This window comes from Phoca vitulina, unplaced genomic scaffold, assembly GCF_004348235.1.
Source record: "Phoca vitulina isolate PV1807 unplaced genomic scaffold, GSC_HSeal_1.0 scaffold4, whole genome shotgun sequence".
In the NCBI taxonomy this organism is placed as follows: Eukaryota; Metazoa; Chordata; class Mammalia; order Carnivora; family Phocidae; genus Phoca; species Phoca vitulina.
In genome coordinates this window covers 12,730,410-12,753,644 of record NW_022589707.1, presented here as the reverse complement: position 1 = coordinate 12,753,644, position 23,235 = coordinate 12,730,410, and the positions used below count along the sequence as shown (strand labels likewise).

Here is a 23,235-nt window from a genome sequence, read left to right as displayed (position 1 = left end):
TTCCTTCCTTCCTTCCTTCCTTCCTTCCTTCCTTCCTTCCTTCCTTCTTTCCTTCCTTCCTTCCTTCAAGATTAATTTATTAGAGTGAGAGAGCATGCGGAGGGGGAGGGAGAGAGGATCTGAAGCAGACTTCCTGCTAAGCGAGGAGCCCAACGCGGGGCTCCATCTCACGACCCTGAGGTCATGACCTGAGCTGAAATCCAGAGTTGAAGGCTTAAGCAATTGAGCCACCCAGGGACCCCTGGCCTCTTTTTAAAAACGACTTCCTTTTTTTCTAATACGCCTTAAAAGGAACATCCTCTAAAATTGAGGCCTTTCTTTGAACCTTATCTGCGTTGTAGTTTCATTGTCTATAAAATGAGGATAAAAGCAGTCCCTTCCTCATAGGGTTGTCCAAAGGTTTAAATGAGATAATTGAAGTAAAGCACTTCCCACAGTGCCTGGCATAGAATCAGCGTGGCTGTGTTTGGCATCGTGGTCTTTGTTACAGCCCTTGTCGCTGTTGTCATCGTCCTCTTTCCCCTCCTGCTTCAGCTCTCCTGTTTCAGAGCTCTCTTTCATTATGCCAGCTTTAGCTACCAGCGCCATGCTGAGGACCCCAGGTCAGTGTCTCTGATCCTAGACTTCTAATATTGCTGCCACCCTACATTGCTCATTCTTTGACTCATGAACTCAGGCACCCGTGAAATTTGACTGTTTTCTCCATTCTGAGCGTCGGGCCTTGTGTTGGAAGAGATGTGTAGTTACAAGGAGGCATAAACCAAGGGCTCTGCCCTTCCTTTCTGGCCCAGGAGGCTATGTATGTCACTGTTTTGTCACTACACTGTGTCCATTGTGAGCGTCTGTTTTTGGAGGGAGTATGGAATCCCAGAGGAATGAAGGAATTCACCCTTACTCTGTGAGTTAGGCCTCCTTCGGAGGCCAGATCCCAGATCCAACGAAATCGAAGCGGGAGTGTTACGGGAATGATGCTGCTATATCTTACGGAGTACAAGCTGGTATATCTTACTAACGGAGCTGAAGGAAGGACAGAGATGCAGCTGGGCCATGCAGACACCCGGCGCATCTCCTGGGTCTCTCCCCCTCGCCTCTTCCACATGGTGACTGTTAAAGGTACAGAAAACAATTTACTGTTGTTTCAGGTTTGCTTTTTTAGTATACTTCTATTACATTTTGGCATGTGTATCTCACCACCTGTGATTAGGAAACTGTATTTGAAGAAGTTTGTGTCTGAGGAACCTGCGATTTGGAATGTCCTCGTGACGTCTTGAAGGCCCCATGATATGCAGCGGAGAGCTGGCTTCAAGTCTGTGGTCCTCAAGGGCATGCATACTGTCTGGCCATCCCAGGATTACTATTTCCCTTTACCAGCTGTGATGCTGTGTTGCTGTAGTGCATACTCTTTTGTGGCTCTAGAAATAATCTCTGTGGTACATGTGAGAGAGAGAATGTGTGTTCTTTTTTTCTGAAGGATAGAAATGGCAATTAGTTGAAATTTTAATCTCTGAGGTTCTTAGGCTTCTTTGTATATGAGGCCTTTTGTTGAGTTCCGTTTAAGGAGTCTCTAGTACTTTATTAATTCTGTCTGCTCTTTTGTCTTTTAGATCCGTGGTGAAAACCTTGAGCCTAAAATGATTTAAGTGACTGAGTTAACTGCAATGGAATGTTTTATTTCTTTTATTTATTTAAATTTTGTGGTGGGAGTGGGGAATAACTTTAGCGGGGCTTTGTGTGTTTGGGTGACCCTGAGTATGTCTGCAGCTGAAGGCAGACACTTGTTTTCTCAATCTAGTGTCGTGTGGGCAATTGGTGAGTGTCTATGAATATTCATCTTGTTTCAGTTGATTTCTGGTGGCTCTAAATTGGGCCAGACTAGTGTGGATTTATGTTCTATTTATGTGAGTGATTCCCAATCTCTCTTATTCTTTGATGCTTCAGGAGAGAGTCGTCTTACTTTTTCTTTTTTAAGGAGTGCATATGGTGTGCCTTTGCAAAGTGTGTGTTTTGACTTTAGTTTCTTTTTCCTTATTAGCCATTCACTCCTCATCCTACTGTGGAGGGGTCAGCTTCCAGTGCTCCTCTGAAATCCTCTAGTCAAGGTCACTGGGACCTGTGAGTTGTATGATTCTCCGTCTTTACCTTCTCTGACCTCAGCGTAGCCTTGACTGTGGGTATTCTCTTCTCCTTTGTCTTCTACAGTTTTCTTTCCTGGCTTCATTCTTCCTCCCTAGCTACTTCCTAACCATCTTTTCAATGCTGCTCTTTTGGGAAGAGTTGGCTGTGGACCTTGCTTGCCTTACTTACTCTGCATATTATCCCTGAGTGATCTCCTCCTCTCAAATATTTATCATTCTTAAAGATTTCTTTCCAGTGTCAGTCTCTCCCCTGAGCTCCAGATTTGCATATCCAAGTGCTTAAATAAATAACACCTTAAATGTAACCAGATGTAAACCCAACATCTCTCCTTCCAAATTTCTGCCTTCAGTTGAATGCTCTCACTCTCAGGAAAGATAACCATCATCTTCAGAGTTGCTCAAGCCAGAAACCCAGACAGAGGGGCCCTGAACTCTCTTCCCTCTACCTGGTTCTGTCCATTTTCTGCTGTGCTCCTTCCAGCAGTTCAGTGAGACCCCTAGAGCAGGTATTAATTAATACTTTGTTTTTATGGATGGGAACACTTAGAGAAGTTGAGATTTTTTTTTATTAAAAAACATAGGAATTATTGATGCTCTGAAAGCACGTGAATCTTGATTTCTTACAGGTTACTTATATTAGTGGAAAGAACAGACCAAAAGGAGTCGACCAAAAGAGAAAAGCTCATGTCCTCCTGTAGTAAGACTCCAAAAGAATCCGCTTTCATAATACTTCACTTTTTGAGACATGAGTTTCCTTTTTCACTGTTTTATATGTTCTCACTACAGGGGAGGTGTTGGGCCCTGCTGTCCTCACTCAATGCCATAGCTGATGGGTTTCTTTTTAAAATAGACATACTGAGATACAATTCACATACTACACAGTTCATCCATTGAAAGTGTACAATTCAGTGGTTTGTAGTGTATCCACAGGGTTGTGCAACCAGCACCACTGTCTAGTTCCAGAATATTTTTGTCCCCCCGCAAATAAACCCCATATGCATTAGTAGTCAATTCCCACTCACTTAAGTAACTACGGATATATTTTCTTTCTTTATAATTTGCCTGTTCTGGGTATCTTATATAAATAGAGTCATAAAATATGTATTCTTCTGTGACTTTTCTTACGTAGCACATTTTCAAGGTTCATCCATGTTGTAGCGTGTCCCAGCACTTCATTCCCTTTGATAGCCATAAATAATAATCTGTTGTACAATTACACAACATTATGTTTGTCCATTGATGAGTTAATGACATTTGGATTATTTCCATTTTTACACCTTTACTATTGTAATATTTTACTCTTAGGAATAATGCTGCCATGAGCATCTGTGTACAAGTTTCTGTGCACACATACGTTTTCATTTTTCTTGGGGATATATCTAGGAGTAGAATTCCTGGGTTCATACGGTAACTCTATGTTTCATGTTTTAAAAAACTGCCGAACCGGTTTCCAGAGCAGCTGTACCATTTTACATCCCCACCAGTACTGTACTGAGAGTTCCAGTTTTTCTCAACATCCCCAACAACACCTTTTATCGCTTGCCTATTTGAATACAGCTATCCCGATGGGCTGAAATGGTATCTTGTGGTTTTGACTTGAATTTCTCTGATGTTGCATGTCTTTTGTTTGCCTGTTGGTTATTCATATATCTTCTTTGGAGAAATATTTTCAAAACCTTTATCCGTCTTAAAATTTGGTTATTCATCTTTTTATTATGAGTTGTAAGAAATCTTTAGATAGGCTAGATACAAATCCTTTGTTAGATAAATGATTTTCAGATATTGTCACCCATTTTGTGGTCTGTCTTTTCACTTTCTTGATGGTGTCATCTGCAGCACAGAGGTCTTTAATTTTGCTGTAAGAACTGTGGCTTTTACTTATACTGCCATGCTTGTGCTGTGTGCTACGGCAAAGGAGAGTGTCCCTGTCTTTGAAATGGGTCGACGTTTCAAATGTAGGTAGAGCTGCAACCTGACTCTCTCCACTTTCAGCCTGTTTCTTCTCCCTTCTTTCTTCCCTGTGTGGCCTCTCTTATGGCTGTGATGGTCATACGACAACAGGTCTGTCTTGGCCTTGATCGTTCGGGACTGAGGGAAACTGGCAATGTGTCAGCATTTTATCAAAGGATTGCTGTTTCCATGATGTCAATAGTTACCACGAATCTCATCCTAAACCTCAGTTCCCTGATCCATCTCTTTTCTAAGTAGAGCACTGCCCCTGGTTGCTGAACTGCTCTTGTCCTTGAGTGGCCGTCAGGGTGTGCAGTCATGGAGCTTGGTGGTCCTGGAGATGATCAGACAGCAGCACCCTCCATTCAGAGGAGCCACTTGTTTTCCAGTGTTTTCTGCTTCATTGCTGGTTTGCAGGCCTGTACCTGGAGCTTCATGCCATTGGGCAGTTGGACACCAGTGTGCCTCAGGCTTCTGGATGTCTTGGATCAATAAGATTTCAAGAACTGTTAGCGTATAGTATAAGGTTATTTTTAGTTTTGTCAAGTAAGGACATTTGGCAATGTAATTGCCATCGTGATAGAGAATGAGATATTCCTATCAAGAGAGTGCCAGAAATACCAAATGAATTTACTTTTGTGAAAAGCTGATGTGTGTTCCTATTCTTCTTATTCTGCTGTCTATCCCTGAAAAATACCCTGTGGTCTGTGGATCGATATTTGGGAACCATAAGGCTTACATACTTAACTTAAATCTTTATTTGAAAAGTAGAACCTTCACTTAATCAGGAATTTACTCTGTATGATGCCAGATACCAGTTTTATATAGATCATTTCCCTACGCTGGATTAATTGTTTTGGCTGTTAACGTGAGACACATCTTCCTCTGTACCCTCTGCTGATATTTGAGTATTTCTCCTGTAACACAGATGAGAAAGAGTTGTTTTAGTTATATGTGCGTATAAATATGATTTTACCTTTAAAAGATTAAAAAAAACCCAACCATCATTCCAAAAGTAGAATGGCTCCTATTTACAAATACAATGTTTAATTTCTGGATTATGTGTGTTCTAAACTGGGAGTACTACATAAATTTTTATTGATTCTGTCTCATCTAAATTAAAATGTCAAACAGATATTAGGGTTTTATCATAAGATAGTTATTGGCTGTCACACTGGCACATTAATTATAGTAATTGGGCAGTAAAGTAGCCATAGGAATAGATAATAGGCTATACATTTTGATGAAATTATAGTTATAACCTCTTATTTATGGTAATAAAATCTTGTTAATTGACATTGCTGACAAGCTCTTTTGCTTCCCTTTTCTAGTTTTCAGGTTGGTTTGTGAGTCTACTTAGGAACTCTGAACTGAGAGCCCACAATACACAATACACAATAAAGATCACATTCCAGAATTTTCTAGACTCATTCATGGTATACACATTAAATTCAGCAAATATTTGCTGATCATGTTTTAAATGCTCCTAAGTATGCAGAGATGTATAAAGCAGTTTCCCACATTGAAAGACTAATACTGAAGAAGGGAGGCAAAACATTTCTATGTAAATACCTGTGACCCACATTTATTGAGTTACATATATGAGCCACATGTAAGTACCTAACAAGTGGGATAAAATACAAGTTCAGAGGAGGAAAGAATGATTCCAAGCCTAGGTGATCAGTGAAGCTGTAAGGCTCAGTGATAGAGGAATTACTTGGAATTTCTGACATAAAGCTTCGAGCTATCTCTGAAAACACATTTACATTCTAGAGCTATAGCAAGAGGTACGTGGTTAAATGCACCGACATGGAAATCAACTTTTGTTCTAGGCTCAGCTGCCGTACAACCTCATTTAGTGTCCTTGAGTATATAAAATTGATGAAATAATATGTGTCCAGCATCTCTCACTATGAAAAATGAGATAGTGCAGATGCCTAAGCTGTTTCCTGTGGTGAAAGTCAGATTGCTTGGCAGGTGTGTATTTTTTTTTCAGGCAACTTAGGCCATACATCTGAATGGTAGGCACAGCTTTCCATGACTAAAAGGATTGGCATCCTTACCAAAGTGCCCAATTTATTGCTGGGAAATAGCATGTTCTGTGTAACATCAGAACTGTTGTCTGAAAAATTGCCTGAATTTCTCGGAGAAACTGCCTATGTGAATACAGAGTAGTAGTGTGGTGATCGCTGAAATTTGTTAAAAAGGAAACATGAGCTGTTACTGCTGGTTTAGGGATGTTACAGCTGGTTTTTAAATTCTTGCATCATCTCCGTTTTATAGCAGAGAAAACTGAGCTTTAGACTTCAAAAGTTGCTTCGATCATACAACTGTTGGACATCAATCTGTGGAAATCTGATGCGCTGTTTCCATGGTTGATGGTTTTCGTGCAGGCCATTGTAAGCCATCTTCGTGTGCGTGCGTGTGTGGATGTAAATATTATCTGTTTTTTCACCAGGTTGCTTCTAGAACTGCTGGAGTTGCTCTTTGACAAGTTTAATGCTGTAGCCACTGCACACTCCGTGGTCCTGGGGTACCTGCAGGACACAGTTGTGGCCCCCCTTACTCAGCAGGAAGACATCAAATTGTACGATATGGCGGACGTGTGGGTGAAGATCCAAGATGTTCTGCAGGTGAGGTCCTTTTACAAATACGGTGCCATCTTGCTTTGGAATAACAGGTTGGGATGAAAAATCTGCCACCTAAAATATTCCCTTACTCACAAACAGTGAGAAAGCAGTGTTGCTAGCTGATGTCATCAACTTCTATCATCTTCAAAAAAGACCTTTTAACTTTTTTTTGCCAGGCTTTAAAATTAGGAGATTCTCCATATGTAGCAATCAAGGATGTACAGTATTTGGCTTTCTGTTGTAACGTACTTGGCTTCACTGGAATTAGTCATATATTAAGGCAATCAATATTAAAATGTTCTTAAACAGTGTTTTATAAACATGTAGCTTAGTTTTATGACCATTTTCCTACAGTCGTCTCTTGCATATATTGGGGTAAATGACAGGTCAAGAGCTTGTTTTGAGAGATGAAAATAACCGTAAGGTATAAATGTATCACTTTGATTTGTTGAAGATTGGAGAAATGTTATTACTCTTTGGTATGATGGTGCAGAGATGGTATTTAGAAATTTTATTATATTTCCTCTCCATGTGCTAGGAAAATATATTTGATTTGGCTAGATGAGAATTGGAAATACGATTAAGAGTTAGCTGAAGCAAATTTGACATAGCCAAATGGAAGTGACTTGGTTAGATAGTACCTACTAATATGAAAAAAATTAAGTATATGTAGGAAATTGAAAAATATAACTGTGTAGGAATGAAATTACTTGCATGGCAAATAGGAGTATTTGCAGGAAAAAAATAAATCATGAATGTAAATTGTAGTCATTTTTAAGACTATAAGGTGTGTCCTGTTGGGTTGAATGAAGGATTCTTGGTTATTCATTCATTAGACATTTTTTTTGGTGCAGTGTGTGTGCTTTATTGATGGCTCAGTGAAAAGAATATAGGTTGCAACTACATGCCCTGAGTTCCTTTTGCTGCTTTGTCTATTACCATGTGTCCGTAGTAGGTGCTTGATGAGTATTTGTTTATTGAGTAAAATATCTTTATTGCTTAGAAACTGGTTCTTACACTGAGATACCACCTTACACCAGTTAGAATGGCAAAAATGGACAGGGAAAGAAACAACAAATGTTGGAGAGGTTGTGGAGAAAGGGGAACCCTCTTACACTGTTGGTGGGAATGCAAGTTGGTACAGCCACTTTGGAAAACAGTGTGGAGGTTCCTCAAAAATTTAAAAATAGAGCTACCTTATGACCCAGCAATTGCACTCCTGGGTATTTACCCCAAAGACACAGATGTAGTGAAAAGAAGGGCCACATGCACCCCAATGTTCATAGCAGCAATGTCCGCAATAGCCAAACTGTGGAAAGAGCCGAGATGCCCTTCAACAGATGAATGGATAAAGAAGATGTGGTCCATATATACAATGGAATATTACTCAGCCATCAGAAAAGATGAATACCCAACTTTTACATCAACATGGATGGGACTGGAGGAGATTATGCTAAGCGAAATAAGTCAAGCAGAGAAAGTCAATTGTATGGTTTCACTTATTTGTGGAACATAAGGAATAACATGGAGGACATTAGGAGAAGGAAGGGAAAAATGGTGGGGGGAATTGGAGGGAGAGACGAACCATGAGAGACTATGGACTCTGAGAAACAAACAGGGTTTTACAGGGGAGGGGGGAGGGGATTGGTTAGCCCGGTGATGGGTATTAAGGAGGGCACGTACTGCATGGAGCACTGGGTGTTATACGAAAGCAATGGATCGTGGATCACCACATCAAAAACTAATGATGTATTGTATGGTGACTAACATAACATAATAAAATTAAAAAAAAAAAAAGAAACTGGTTCTTTAACGTTTTATATCTTGATTTACTAATATCATGGATATATGTGCTTTTCCCACAGACATGTCCCGTGTTTATTTTAAGGATAAAATGAGATAATAGACTTCAAAGCCATTTCAAAAATAGAATGAGGGACTTTTGGTTCTAGCCATGGTGAAATTACTTCCTGTTGTAAGCAACTCTAAAACCGGATGGACTCAGGCAGTCAGCACATTCATTTGAGAGCAGAGAACACATGAAGTGAATCCCGCATTCATCCCGGCTTCCTCTTAGGGGACACCTGCCACGCTGTGGCATAGGGAACTGAAATTGAGGCAGACAGCAGCAGGCTGAGATGAGAGTTTGGGGATGTGGAGGCAGCTAGTATCTGTGGTTTGGGATGGTGGAGGTGGAGAAGAGGGAATTGCATAGAGGAGGTGCCCCATCAGTCTGAAAAGAGTGCCATTGGGCCTTTGGTCAAATACAGAGTTACATAGACGCACCACAAGGTTTGGCAGGAAATGGCCACCATGGGACTGAATGTTGAACCGCAATTCCAGATGTTGCCAGATGCTTAGGACTGTCGGAGTTCAGAGTGCCCAGAGCGGGGTGAACTTGCTGAGCACCCTGTTCTTTCAGATGTGGCCTCAGAAAGGTTATGTTGTTGGAAGAGGACTGTTCTGGCTATAGGGTAGGGGTTACTGTAGATCTTGCATAACCAAGTCTCCACAGCATCAGCCTGATCCACCTATACATTTCCTGCCTGCCGGAGCAAAACTCACTCCAAAGTAAGACAATCCACCTTTTTAGTAGTGAAGCATCCACGGTGTCCAGCATACATTTATGCTTGTAAAAAAGCAGAAAAATGCGACTCTAACTGGGATTTAAGAAAATTAATAAAAATTAATATCTGAAATGAAAAATTTACCAGGTGGCTTTAGCTGCAGATTGCCTGCTATAGAAGAAAATATCAGATGACTCGAAGATGAATCAATTAGAATGATCCAAAATGAAGCACAGGGAGAAAGCGGACTGCAAAGAAAACTGAACAAAGCCATATTGTCTATAATGGGGCAGTATCCTGCAGTTTAACATTTTGTAGTTGCAGGTACAGAGGAGAGGGGAGAGAGTTATTGGGGCAGAAAATTCTCAGAAGAAATCATGACCAAAAATTTCTAAATTTGTTGAAAAACATAAACCCACAGATCCAAGAAGCTCAACAAATCCTAAGCAACATTAACACAAAGAAAACCAGTACCTAGACACATCATCATCAGGTTGCTGAAAACCAAAGAAAAAAGTCTTAAAGATAGCCAAAGGAAAAAGACACAGTGCTTAGAGGAACCAATGACAAAAATGTCCACTCACTTCTCAGTGCTATTTTGAAGAACATACCCCTGTCTTTTTGGGTTTGTCACTTTGGGTTTAAGAGATCCTCTTTAAATATAAAGATACAGTTTGGGGCGCCTGGGTGGCTCAATTGGTTAAGTGTCTGACTCTTGATTTTGGCTCAGGTCATGATCTCAGGGTTGTGAGATCGAGCCCCAGGGCAGGCTCTGTGCTGGGTGAGGAGCCTGCTTAAGATTCTCTCTCCCTCTGCCCCTCCCCCCCATCCCCGCTTGCATGCTCTCTCTCTGTCTCTCTCGAATAGATAGATAGATGGATAGATAAATATAGGTAGATTAAAAGTATATGAATAGAAAGAGAGATACCATGGAATACTAGTAATTTGTATTATGCAAACATGTTGGACACTATTAGAATACGTGGTATTTCATACTTTATAAATTCCTATGATCTCTGATATTTGACCAACTTAGACTAATGTTGTAAGTTGAAAACCACTTTTAAGTCTATTAGGATGGTATTTATAATACTATCATGAAGAATTCATTATGGTTTTGAACAAAGTAAGATATGCCTTACTTAGCTCTACTTAGTTTGAATTTGTCCAACATATACAGTTCCCACACTTTTGAAAACAAAACCCCACCAACTTGTATTAAAAATGTTTATAATATACTAAGGAACTAAGGAAGTCCCATCAGACAGGAACAGGTGAGATGTAAACATGATTTAAAATACAGGTTTGTGGCTTCATGGAATGACTTACACCTTTCACCCATTTGGTTTCAAATGAAGTGATTTGGGAATCTTACCTTCATATTATGATTTGAGTTGTTTTGCCTACTTAAACAGCTTTATTGAGATAATTTACATGGCATAAGATTCATGCATTTAAAGTATAGGTTTCAGTGGTTTTGAGTAAATTTACGGAGTTGTACAACCATCACCACGATATAATTTTAGAGTATTTTCAACACTCTAGAAAGAAACTTTGTGTCCATTGGCAGTTACTTCCTGTTCCCTGCTTTCACCCCCCCCCCAAGATGTGTTTTAAGACATAAAAGAAGTCTCAGTTGTGTGTTACAGCTCTCAGTAAGTTGGTAGTACCCAAATCATGCATTTGGAAATACTGTTACTATTTGATGTTAATGTGTTCATGTGTCATTGGCATAAGCTATTTGACAGATAAAGAATATCAAACTAAAATTGATCTAATAATACAAGGTGAAGTGTCTCACATAGAAATATCATTTCATTTATTCTGCTTAATTGGTTTGAGATCAAGGTATGACTGTTCTTTGCTTCTTTCCTTTCTTGTAGTCTATTTTTCTCCTCCTCTTACTTACCTACTTTGCTGCCCCCATTTTTTGTTTTCTTAGACATATGTTGGAAGAATGACCTTGGTCACGACTTGATTAATCTGTGGTTGTTTCTTAACTATCTATTCTACTCGTCTTTATTAAGCCACAGATTTGAGAAATGAAGCATTTTTGAATAAGAAGTTCATCTAAATATTTTAAATGGTTATTATACAATAAAAATTATTTTGCAACTTTTAAACTGTTTTTAGCTCTGTATTTTCTGGTTCCTTCAAAAATTATTTTAGGCCACAGGTTACTGAGTGATATTAGGCTGTTACCCGTCAATAAACTGGGTGTGTGCAGTGGCAGGCACACAAATGAACTGATGTCGCTAGATATAACAAGGCATTTGGCACAGTGTGTCATATAATTGTGCTGAAACATGTGGAATGGACCAATAGAGGGTTTTGGGGTTGATGATGAGCTGATTCCTGGAGTCACAGGAGCGGGGAGGAGATGGCAGTGGTTCTCCAGGGACTTGGAACGGCAAGTGAGATGGTGTTACGTGGCTCAGAGGGAATGGACAACGGTCTTCGGAGATAAGTGAGAAAAAGAATGGCTGAGCTGTGACGGCTTCTTCTGTGGACTAGGTAAGTTTGGCTAGGTGGATTTGGGCGCGGCTTGTGGAAGGCCTTTAGTGTCATGTAAGGCATTTGTGATAATTTTCAGACTGATGGTTTCTGAGGCAGGGTATGCATTTAACTTACCCAGGGCTTGATTCCTAACCCCCTTCTAGACCTTCTGAATGAGAATCACTGTGGATAAGGACTGGATTCTATTGTTTCTGTTTTTGGTTGTTTTTTTTTTTTTTTTTTTTTTCTTTAGGTCCTAAGGTGATTCTGTTCTATTTATTTAGGATCCTCTAATTGGGAGCCATTGCTTTGGGCCAGTGTTCCCTGAGAACATATGAAAAGTGCAGATTTTTATCCCTACCTTATACTTACTAAATTATAAACTCTAGGGATGCAGCTGTATGATCTGTGTTTTAACAAGCCCTTCAGGTGATTTGTATGCATGCTGAAGTTTGGGGACGTTTGTTTTCAGTAATATTGGACCACTGGGGATTTTGATCGGGTTGGGATGAGTTGAAGTAGGATTAGCGTGCTGGCATTGAAAAGGACTGAGCAGAGTGGCTAGAGACTAACGCAGGGAAACTGTTTGTAGGCAAGTGGAGAGTCTGTGGATGATATTACTTGGGTATTGTCAAATAGTGAAATAAACAAGACACACTTTCATGGGGCATGGTAAAGGAATACAAGGGAGAGAAGGATTTGTAAACCTTTCGGGAGTCTTTAACACCCAGAAAATTCTATAACACCACGTAGTCGGCTCAGGAATCTGGTTTCCAGTGTGACAGATATTTTAACGGTGGTTCAGTATTAAGTTATTGGGGCCAGCTGTGTGCTAGGTATTAGGGAATAAAGATGAACACAAGATGGAGAGCTCACTGGTGAAGTGAGGAGGAGCCTGCAGCGTATGTTTCTCCACTAAATTCACTGTTAGAGATTTGGCAGGAGTAGTAACACGGGAGAATGTGTTTTAATTTTTTATTTTTTTTTCCTAAACCAACATGGAGGGTTTAAAAAAGACTCTTGGTTTAAGTTCCGTGTCAAGTTTTCTGCTTAGGCCAATTTTGTTTTCACATCCTTGGTGTGCACCAGCTTGAGCAGAGGTGATGGCATTACACGGTGCATGGAGCTCCGTACGCAGAGTTTGGGTTTCAGTGTCTCTTTGAATGGAAGATGTTTCTTGCTGACAAATTGAAATGTTCTTTTGTTTATTAAATCTTGGAAGAGAAAATGATTTTTGATCCTTTTAAAGACTTCAGCAGCTTTTCTCCCCTGGAACCTGGGCTTTCCCTGGCTGGCAGAATCCATCCTGCAGTTGAAAGGCTCGTTTGTCTCAGCATGTTTGTGTCTGGAGACAGCCTTGTGAGGAGACAAGGCTGCAGTCATCCTAGTAACAGGGTGTCAGAGTTTCCTCCTGGTGTCAGACCCGTGACCACACACCGCTGCACTCCTTTTGCAGTTTTACACTCTTTTTGAAACTGTGATAATAGAAATACATGTTTTTGCCCTTCTGAGCAGCGGCAGCACCTTCCAAAATGTCACCTACTTGGTGACATGCCTGTCATCCTGTTGGCTGCACATTTTCAAGTGCATAAGACTGTGGTACACTTGAAACAAAATATTCTATTTCTTGTGGAATTCTGCCCAACAGGAAATGAGAGGACCACTTTGAACAGGTGTTAGGGTGCTAAAAAAAAAAAACAGTCTCCTTCTTTCCTATCTCCTTGCAAAACCAACTGCCCGTTTAGCTATTATTGGCTGGAAGGTGAAGCCCCGTGGTGTGCTAAGCAGGGCTCTCTACGTAGGTGGCGGCAGTGGGTTCTCATTACACTGTTTACCACTGACGGTGACACCCGGAACAAGTCACTTCACGTTTTTGTGCCTTGATCTCTCTTTCTGGAGATCAACACAGACAGAATGTAAAATCATTTTACTTTTGCTAACTGCCACATAAATGTTTAAATAGTGATAAAATTAGCCTCATACAGAGAGAACTTGAAGTTTGCTGTCAGGTAAGAAAATGCACAAATCTTATTGGTACTGATCCATGACCTGGAGGAGTTTTTCAAGGAGAAAAATGCAATTTCTATTTTGAATCCAGGTCTGAAACTAGGTTATTCTTAGGTTTGGTTTCATTTGATATTTTGTTAGCTGAGGATTCCAGACCTTAAAGTAAAACCCGCTTTTTTCAGTATTCCAAGCCAGATAACTTGTCAGATTATCCTTGCAGAAGTAGTTTTTCTTCACTTCTCAGCCTTTAAAACTTTTTGATAGCCTCTATTTTGGGTGGCTTTTAGTGAAGTCATTGCCAGCCATGCCATTGCATCTCCAGAAAGGTGCTTTTGCTCCTGGAAGTTTTGTCGTGTCTTGTCAATGGGTGGTATGCTGCCCGGTGAACAGAACTGAGTTTATATTAGAAAGTTAAATTAGAAATCTTCCTCGAAATTGGAGCCAGTTTCCATAGCATCAGGGCTCACCCTGTATTACTTTATGTTCACTACTGTTAATGTTTAAAGCAGGAACTGATGGGCTGCCAAGGAGATCTTCTGGCTCCTGGTACAAATGTGGCAAGTGCTAAGGTGTCTCATGCCCAGTGAAACCTGAGGTGAATGTCATGGACATCTTAATACATTGGGCCAAAGTCGCTAATATAGTAGCTTAGCAGCAGATACTCCAGAGTAAGTAGATCTGGTGGAAAGTCTGTTCTCCTTAAATTCCTTGTTACCCAGGCAGAGTCTGCTTAGATCTTGGTCTAGCGGGAGAGATGGCAGCCTACCACTTCCAAAGCTTATTTCCCTCTCTGGTTTTGTCTGAGATTTTAGAGGCTGGAGCATTGTAAGTCACGTGCCCATCAGGCTTGTATTGCTACTGATGCTGTAAGGGTCCCTATGAAGATGGTGTGCTTATCAGGGTGTGGGGTACCTGGGCTGAGGCCCGGGGCCTGCTAGGAACCAGGAGGTCATATAGTAAGTGGTGAGGATTCCAACCACAATTCCCTGCATGCCCCACTTCTGGAGAGCCTGTTTCCATAGGATTTCAGTTGATTCTAATGCACATTCCCAGTTGAGAGCCAGGATTAGAGGTTTGGTCATACTTAAATCAAAGCTATTAAAGACAATCATAAGGAATAAGAGAAAATTATAAAAAGTGAATTTAGTTTAATTTTGAAAGATAGGTCACTGTTGCATGTTTAGAAGTGTCTGTGTTCCATGACAACAAATGTTGAGATGTTGAAACTCCATATAGATGGGAGAAAATGCTTTAGTATACACATATTTTAAAGGGAAAAGAAAAACTAAATGATTGTGCAGTCACCGATCTCTGTTCACAGATTTTGAACAGCTTTATTTAGAGTAGCAGCCCAAGGACAGCTAGGAGGTAATTACTGTTTTTGACTTGAATAGTTTAGAATTGGACAAATACATTATTTCATTCAAGACTGTGTTTAGGATTGGAAGCAATTGTACCAGAGTATTTTTTACTGTCTGTTATTAAGAATGGAGGGGGGGGGGTTGTGTGTTGCCCCCCCATCTCCATTCATTACTTGTATGAGTTTTCTAAATTTATGTTAATGGAATTTTTTTTTTTTTTTAACTGAGGGGAAAAAGGTATTTCATCCTTTTTAAACATGTTCATTAAAAGAAATTTAAGAGGGATGCCTAGGTGGCTCACTCGTTACGTGTCTGCCTTTGGCTCAGGTCATGATCTCGGGGTCCTGGGATTGAGCCCCGCATCGGGCTCCCTGCTCAGCGGGAAGCCTGCTTCTCCCTCTCCCACTCCCCTGCTTATATTCCCTCTCTCACTGTCTCTCTCTGTCAAATAAATAAATAAAATCTTAAAAAAAAAAAAAGGAATTTAAGAAAGCATAATCTTATAGGGAGTGAAGACAAAAACATTGATCAAGGACAATTACAGAGCAGTTCATGATCCCATGAGAAAATTTCCATTGTGAACACCAGTGCTAGAGGAAGACCAGAGAAGGAGGAGGTCAGAATGGGTTAAAGTAGTTGAGTTCATGGTCAAGGTGAGACTTTCACATTTCAGTTTGTTTAGGGTTGAATGCATAATGCAACTAGTATGTTAGAGACCTGGGGAAAAGGGAGGTTTCTGGTTGGTTGGTTGGTTGGTTCTTTAGAAAGTTTTATGTTATGCTGAAATCTCAAGCTCCCTGCTGAGCCCAGATCCCAACCTGGGACTCCATCTCACAACCCCAAATCACAACCTGAGCTGAAATCTAGTTGGACACTTAGCTGACAAAGCTGCCCAGGTGCCCTAATATTGTTTTATTTCTACTACTGTCCATTTCCCTTTCTTTTACTATTTTGAAAAAAATCCTAGAGCTGATTCTGTTTCAGCTATATTAGAGTATGAATTCTAAAAGATAAGGACTCCTTTAAAAAAAAGCATAACAGTACCTAAAAACATAATTTTCTTATAGCCAAATAATCCAGTCAGTGTTCACATTTTGAGCTGTCTCAAATGTTGTAATTGTATATTTTTTGGTCCAGAAGTGAGCCTGGAAGGAAGTGAAGACGTAGAGTGAGCAGGGCAAAAAGTATATTTGGCCAGCCATAAGGAAAAGACCTTGGAGTTGAGGTGACTTGATATTTCTTTCCCTCGTGATCCCTGTATTTGCCAGCCTGGCTGACGCCATGACCGAGAACCCGGTAGTGAGGGTGGGCACCAAGAGTCTCTTGGTATCCTCTCCTGTTTCTTTTGTCTTACATCCATCAGAACTCCAGGGAATGTGGTTAATGGGAAGGCACTAAAATTATAGATTGTCCTAAAGAAGTCCTTCCTAACTCAAAGTATCTTAAGAAAATGTGTTACTCAGATATCTGTTTTAAACTTTTTAAGAGCATCGTATTCACCCATCTGTGTTTTATGTATGTATTTACCTAGTTGTAGAAGGATGGACAGAATAAGTTTTGCTGTCAAATCTGTGTCGGTAATACAGTGAGGCACTGAGAAAGATAATGGGCCCTTCACAGGGGAATTTTCTTAAAAATCCCTTAAATTTTTTAATCCTTAATAAGATTATGTATCAAATTTTATGGCATTCACAGCTTACAATTATTATTTTTTAGTAGTTCTGGGCTTCCCGGAAATATTTGTTGGTATTGCCAAAGAGTTGTCACACTGGTGAGGATAGGTATGAACCTTTTTCGTTTAGCTCCCTACAAGTTTTGAAGGATTTTGAAAATACAAAGTGAACAATGACAACAAATTCCACCACTTGGGATGGGATTCCATCTCAGAAAAACAGGGGCCGCCGCCAAGCAACTACAGCAGCTGACGAAAGCTCCGCACCAAATAGCCAGTCTCATGGGGGTGATGAATGACAGCACGTTAGATAGGTGTTAGCAACGTGATATGGCAATGCAAAAGGCCAGCACTGTTTTTGGCTGTGCCGCACAGCACCGCATGTCCGTGTGGAGCTGGGGCCGAGCATCCCTGCTTACCTGGTTCTGGTGAGGCGGCATCCCAGATGCTCTGTTGGACACGAGTGCACCGGAACGATAGACAAATGTGTGGAAGTCCTGAGCAGAGCATCTGCAGTGACTAAGGACTTCAGATGAGGCAAGTTCCGGGGATTTTTAGAGGAACTGGCATGTTTAGGAATGAGCACGGAAGCAAAGAGACGGTAGCCTTTTTGGAGATTGGATGGTACTGAAGAAATATCGTCATTTTAAAGTTCGTCACTCACAACAGTTACGAGTCCTCAGTTGTTGGCATTGCTTTAGTACAGAACACATTGGAGGGGTTACTCAAGCTATTTCACAGATAGCTGCAAAGTAAAATTACGTTCTTGTTTTTTGTCAACTGTGTTTTTTATCAAGGGAGCAAATGAATACGGCAGCGCCTGCTCTTCTGGGAAAAAGGGATATAAGCTAATAACCGATCACGTAGCTCAGGTGCTTTTGATCGGAAATACAAATGCAAAAGGTAGACTTGGGAACAATGAAGGTGAGACTTTACAATTTTTAAAAATTCGAATAAGAAATAAAGGAATTACTTTCCACACCAGTCGGGGTGAGCGCAGCAGAAAGAAAGAAGAAACACAAACTGTAAACCGAATGTCAGGAAATCCTTCCACGGTGAGAACTATTGGGCTGCAGGATAGTCCCCTAGGAAAATGGGGTTGAGTTTCCTTGGGCATTTGATCCTGACAGAATTGAATGTATGTCACTAGGGAAATAGACTGAATATCCCTGCAGGCTTTCTCATTTCCTCTCTGATTCTGGGTCCTTGCTGATGATCTGTTCACCCACTGTGATTAGAAATACCATCTCTTGTTTTTCTCCACGCAGGCACATTTTATTTTATTTTATTTTATTTTTAATTTTTTTATTATGTTAATCCCCATACATTACATCATTAGTTTTAGATATAGTGTTCCATGATTCATTGTTTGTGCATAACACCCAGTGCTACGTGCAGAACGTGCCCTCCTCAATACCCATCACCAGGCTAACCCATCCTCCCACCCCCCTCCCCTCTAGAACCCTCAGTTTGTTTTTCAGAGTCCATCGTCACTCATGGTTCTTCTCCCCCTCCGATTTCCCCCCCTTCATTCTTCCCCTCCTGCTACATTCTTCTTCTTCTTTTTTTCTTTCTTAACATATATTGCATTATTTGTTTCAGAGGTACAGATCTGAGATTCAACAGTCTTGCACAATTCACAGCGCTTACCAGAACACATACCCTCCCCAGTGTCCATCACCCAGTCACCCCCTCCCCCCCACCCCCCCACCCACTCCAGCAACCCTCAGTTTGTTTCCTGAGATTAAGAATTCCTCATATCAGTGAGGTCATATGATACATGTCTTTCTCTGTTTGACTTATTTCGCTCAGCATAATACCCTCCAGTTCCATCCACGTCATTGCAAATGGCAAGATCTCATTCCTTTTGATGACTGCATAATATTCCATTGTATATATATACCACATCTTCTTTATCCATTCATCTGTTGATGGACATCTTGGCTCTTTCCACAGTTTGGCTATTGTGGACATTGCTGCTATAAACATCGGGGTGCACGTACCCTTTCGGGTCCCTACTTTTGTATCTTTGGGGTAAATACCCAGGAGTGCAATTGCTGGATCATATGGTAGCTCTATTTTCAACTTTTTGAGGAACCTCCATACTGTTTTCCAGAGTGGCTGCACCAGCTTGCATTCCCACCAACAGTGTAGGAGGGTTCCCCTTTCTCCGCATCCCCGCCAACATCTGTCATTTCCTGACTTGTTAATTTTAGCCATTCCACGCAGGCACATTTTAGATGCTCTGCTGATTGGCATAGGGTACGGTGGAGATTCACTGCCCTGAGGTTGACCCGGTTCTATAGAACAATTCTTCTGTGTGGGATGTGGCACAGGTAGGGTCACTAGGGTCCCTTACTGAAGGCAGATAAACTTGGTAGAGTAGGCTGGTGTGAGAGTGTCAAGGTGTTCTTCAGAGATACCTAATAATCCAGTAGGGTTGCCAGCTGGCCTCCCAGGGGTGCTTTGGGAATAGGAGAACGGTAGGCATGAATGCCAATTCAACCCCCCCCCCCCGCAGGATTTTACTGTAAAGAAAAAGGATATTCAGTAGGCTAGATGACCACAGATTCGTCCTGTGTCCTGTAGAAATGTGATAATTTTATTTAAAAAAATTTTTTTTAAAGATTTTATTTATTTATTTGAGAGGGAGAGTGAGTGCACATGCAAGAGAGAATACGAGCGGTGAGGAGGAGCAAAGGGAGAAGCAGACTCCCCGCCCAGCAGGGAACTCAATTTGGGGCTGGATCCCAGGACTCCGGGATCATGACCTGAGCTGAAGGCAGATGCTTAACCAGCTGCGCCACCCAGGTGTCTCGAAACGTGGTAATTTTAAATTCTTGCATGGGAAAGGGATCTTGAAGAACAGCTTGACTCCCTATGCTGTGACGTTGATGGATGTGCCAGGCTTTGGAGCAGCATCGTTGCATAATCAAAGAAGAAACTGAAAATACAAACTAAATATTAGGTCACTACAAACAGTCTGCTTCCCTGTAATAAACTTTTTTTGTTGGATAAGATTATTTTCTTAGCTTGGCATTTAGATGCCTCCACAATTGGGACGAGCCTACTCTTCCATGCTTAGTTTTACACTTTTCCTGTAGAAATGCTTTGGTTAAATTAGTGTCTCTGCCCTTGAAGTTGGACTCTGTCCTTTTCGCACCAGTATTTTGCTTTATACTGCACATCTTTCCCACCATCTTTGCCCGCATGCCTGAATACCTTCTCTGCTGTGCTCCAGTCAGTTCTGTCTTACCCATGAAGCACCCATAATTTCCTTTCCAGAACTCATTGCGCTTCTTGTTTTTACTACTCATTTGACATCTCTCATAGTTACTTCTTTTCCTCTACTGAATCCAAATCTTTTCTTCTCAGGCAGATAAAAGTCCTCTGGAGGACCATTTCTCACAGTGCTTTTGCACTTGCAGTTTTTGATTCCTTTTTCAGCTCGTATTTTGAGATAAGGGACATTGTTTATTAATCATTGTCCCCCCTCCCCAGAATTTGGCAAAGCTTAGGTACAGTATGTACCTAATATTTTTTGAATGAATGAGTAGTTGATACCCAATAGATACTGATTGATTTAGGATTGAATTTTAAATGCCTTGTAAATGGGATAAACTTTGTAGATTTAAAAATCATGTAGCAGAGGAATCATAAAACTGAAGATTTGCTGTGTTCCCAGGAGACCATTTCATCTTCTTTCTCTTAAACTGGACAGTAGTTAAATCATTTCCAGGGTTTCTGTTGGCCAGGCCGATTAGCTCAGGCTTCCAGATAAGAGGCGTGAATAATGTTGGCCATTATTAATGGAGAAACCATTAATAATGGAGATGATCACAGTATCGTTCTTAGCTAACCCAGGCTCACTCATTGGCATCATTTTTAATGCGGGTATGACAACACATTTGGAAGAATGGTGACAAATTTGATAATGGGTTAAGTCAAAATGAGACCATCCAAAATTGTCCTTAGTTCTTTGGGGGGAAAAAAAAGGGAGAGATTTTACATTTTGATTTTTCATTTCCATTTTCTTATCCTTAGTAAAGTTTTCCTGCATATCTTCCTATAAATGAACTGCACTTGCTGTAAATCAAATCCACTTCTTTCGGTGATATCTTTTGTGTGTAATTACCTTCTTTAAGTGTTAAGTCTTTCTTTAGAATCATCAGGGCTGGTATCATGTAATTCTTTTGAGTAAATGCCATTTAATCAGAGCATGCATTTCACTGGAGGGGCAGCTGCAAGTGAGTGGCGTGGAGATGGTCCCTCTGAGTATAGTTTTTGAAGTGTTCTATGGTCTTCTGGGAGATGAGGTGCAGTAGAAGTGTAAGGTTTTTATTACAACTCCCTACTATGCAGAAAGAACCATGCTAACATCATGGATGATTCTTTTGCATAATCAAAGAATTAAGCAAAAAGTCATATTAATTTTCAGCTCCGTTAGAGATGCAAGAATCAAAAAAGATGTTTGCCAAATGGGAAGGGACTAAATTGGTAGGAAAAAGAAATTTTAATTTCAAGCTTCAAGAGAATGTTACAAATGTAGCATAAAAAAAACTCCTACCCAAAGTGCCTCACAGTGGCCTTTTTAAAGACAAGCAAAGTTACGGGGGGGAAAAGAGAGTACAAGAATATGAAATTAAAATTGCTGTAATTCAGTCAGTTTATCGTAGTAAATTACTTCAGAGAGCCTCAATTTGAAGATGTCCAGCTAGTCTGTGGTAATTAGTATAATTTTGTCATGGTCACCAAGTCTTTATATTGCTGCTGGTCAAATAGCAGTACTTTTGCCTTTTTTTTTTTTTAAACCTGGTAGTAATTGAGATGATGATAAATCCATTTACTTGTGGAAGGGTGAAGGTGAAATTCCTAGGGCAAAATAGGGGCACTTCAAATGTTCAGTTTAAAGAAAGTTTGCATTTTTAATATAAAATAGTCTTATAATTTTCCTCTACCTACACAGAAACTCCATTCCAGTATGTGGGAGCAGTTGTTGTTCATCTTCTGGGGTCATTAATCAGAGGACTAGAGGGGTGGGAAAGTGTATGCCATGGAGAGCAGAGCCCTTTTCTTGAAAACAAAAACCCGGAGGCAACCAGAAGAGCTTGGGAGAACGCTCATCTTCTAGATCTATAATGTTCTTCATTTTCCATCTTCTCTTATCTCTATTCATGACCGACTGGGTTCCAATAGGGTATGAGCAGTTCACGGTATTTAAAGGGCAAGTGAACAGGATCCCGGAACTGTGGTGTTTCGGAATGAGCTGAGGTTATTCATATTTAGGCCCCATGTGACTCTGAAGGCAGTGAGTTTTACTGCTCAAGTGAAAAAAAGGAAAAAAACTTATACATACACACACAGTATTTAGAAAAGAAAAAGCCATCTGTTCATTCTGCCTACATTTCTGTGGGGATTTAATCTGACCTGAATCACTTGGGATTTGTACGGAATAAACTGCACTAATATTTTATGATAGAGTGCCAGGGGGTATGGAGGGGTACCCCAGACTTTCTCTTTAAGGGCTGGTTAGCTCAATTCAGCTGATGCTGTCTTTTTTTTTTTTTTATTGCCCATATACATGGCCAACAGTTGTTTTTTTAGTGTTAGCCTTTTCTGACTCCTTCTGGAAGAGGTTCGTTCCTTTATCTTAGCATGAAAAGTTCTCAGGGTGGACAGGGGCATCAGGAATGACTTTGGACAGACCAGTGGTTACAGTGTGGTCGCCAGACTAGCATCATCAGTCACTTGCGAACCCGTTAGAAGTACAAATTCTAGGGCTCTGTCTCAGACACACTGACTGAGAAACTCCAGGAGGATGGAGTTCTGTGATCTTTGTTTTAACAAGCCCTCCTGGTGATTCTGATGTGCAGGAGAACCATGGAATTTTAGACACTAGGGTATAAAAAGGAAATACTGGTGTTACTTCAAGAAACTTAAGCACTCAGACTCACTTAAGCTAATGACTGTGACCCAGGCCAAGCCTTAAATATGTTCTTTTTTTTCAGTCCTCACAGCATTTCAGAGAGCGTGGTGGTATTATACCCATGCTCACGTGAGGACTGTGTCCTCATGATTGGTAAGCAGTAGAGCCAGGCTTTGGATCCTGGTCTGATTTCGATGTTTATTGTCTTAACTACTATTAAATAAGGAGATTCTAAAAAGAATGATTGAAGTGACTACTATAGTGACTTTTTCCCCCCAAAGATTTTATTTATTTATTTTATTTTTTAAAACAAATTTTCTTAAGGATTTTATTTATTTGAGACAGAGAGATACAGAGAGAGAGAGAGAGCATGAGCATGGGAAGAGGCAGAGGCAGAGGGAGAGGGAGAAGCAGACTCCCCGCTGAGCCAGGAGCCTCACGTGGAGCTCGATCCTAGGATGCTGGGATCATGACCTGAGCCGAAGGCAAAC

At 40.6% G+C, this 23,235-nt stretch overlaps 1 protein-coding gene across 4 annotated transcripts in view; it reads left to right on the top strand.

The window, feature by feature from the left end:
• Positions 1-23,235, top strand: part of EXOC4 (exocyst complex component 4) — a 731,914-nt gene that overhangs the window by 83,818 nt on the left and 624,861 nt on the right. For all 4 annotated transcript variants that reach the window (XM_032401540.1, XM_032401541.1, XM_032401542.1 and 1 more), the window contains exon 7: positions 6,544-6,718. In XM_032401540.1, the coding sequence (XP_032257431.1) occupies positions 6,544-6,718 (175 nt within the window). The remainder of the gene's footprint in view (positions 1-6,543; positions 6,719-23,235) is intronic.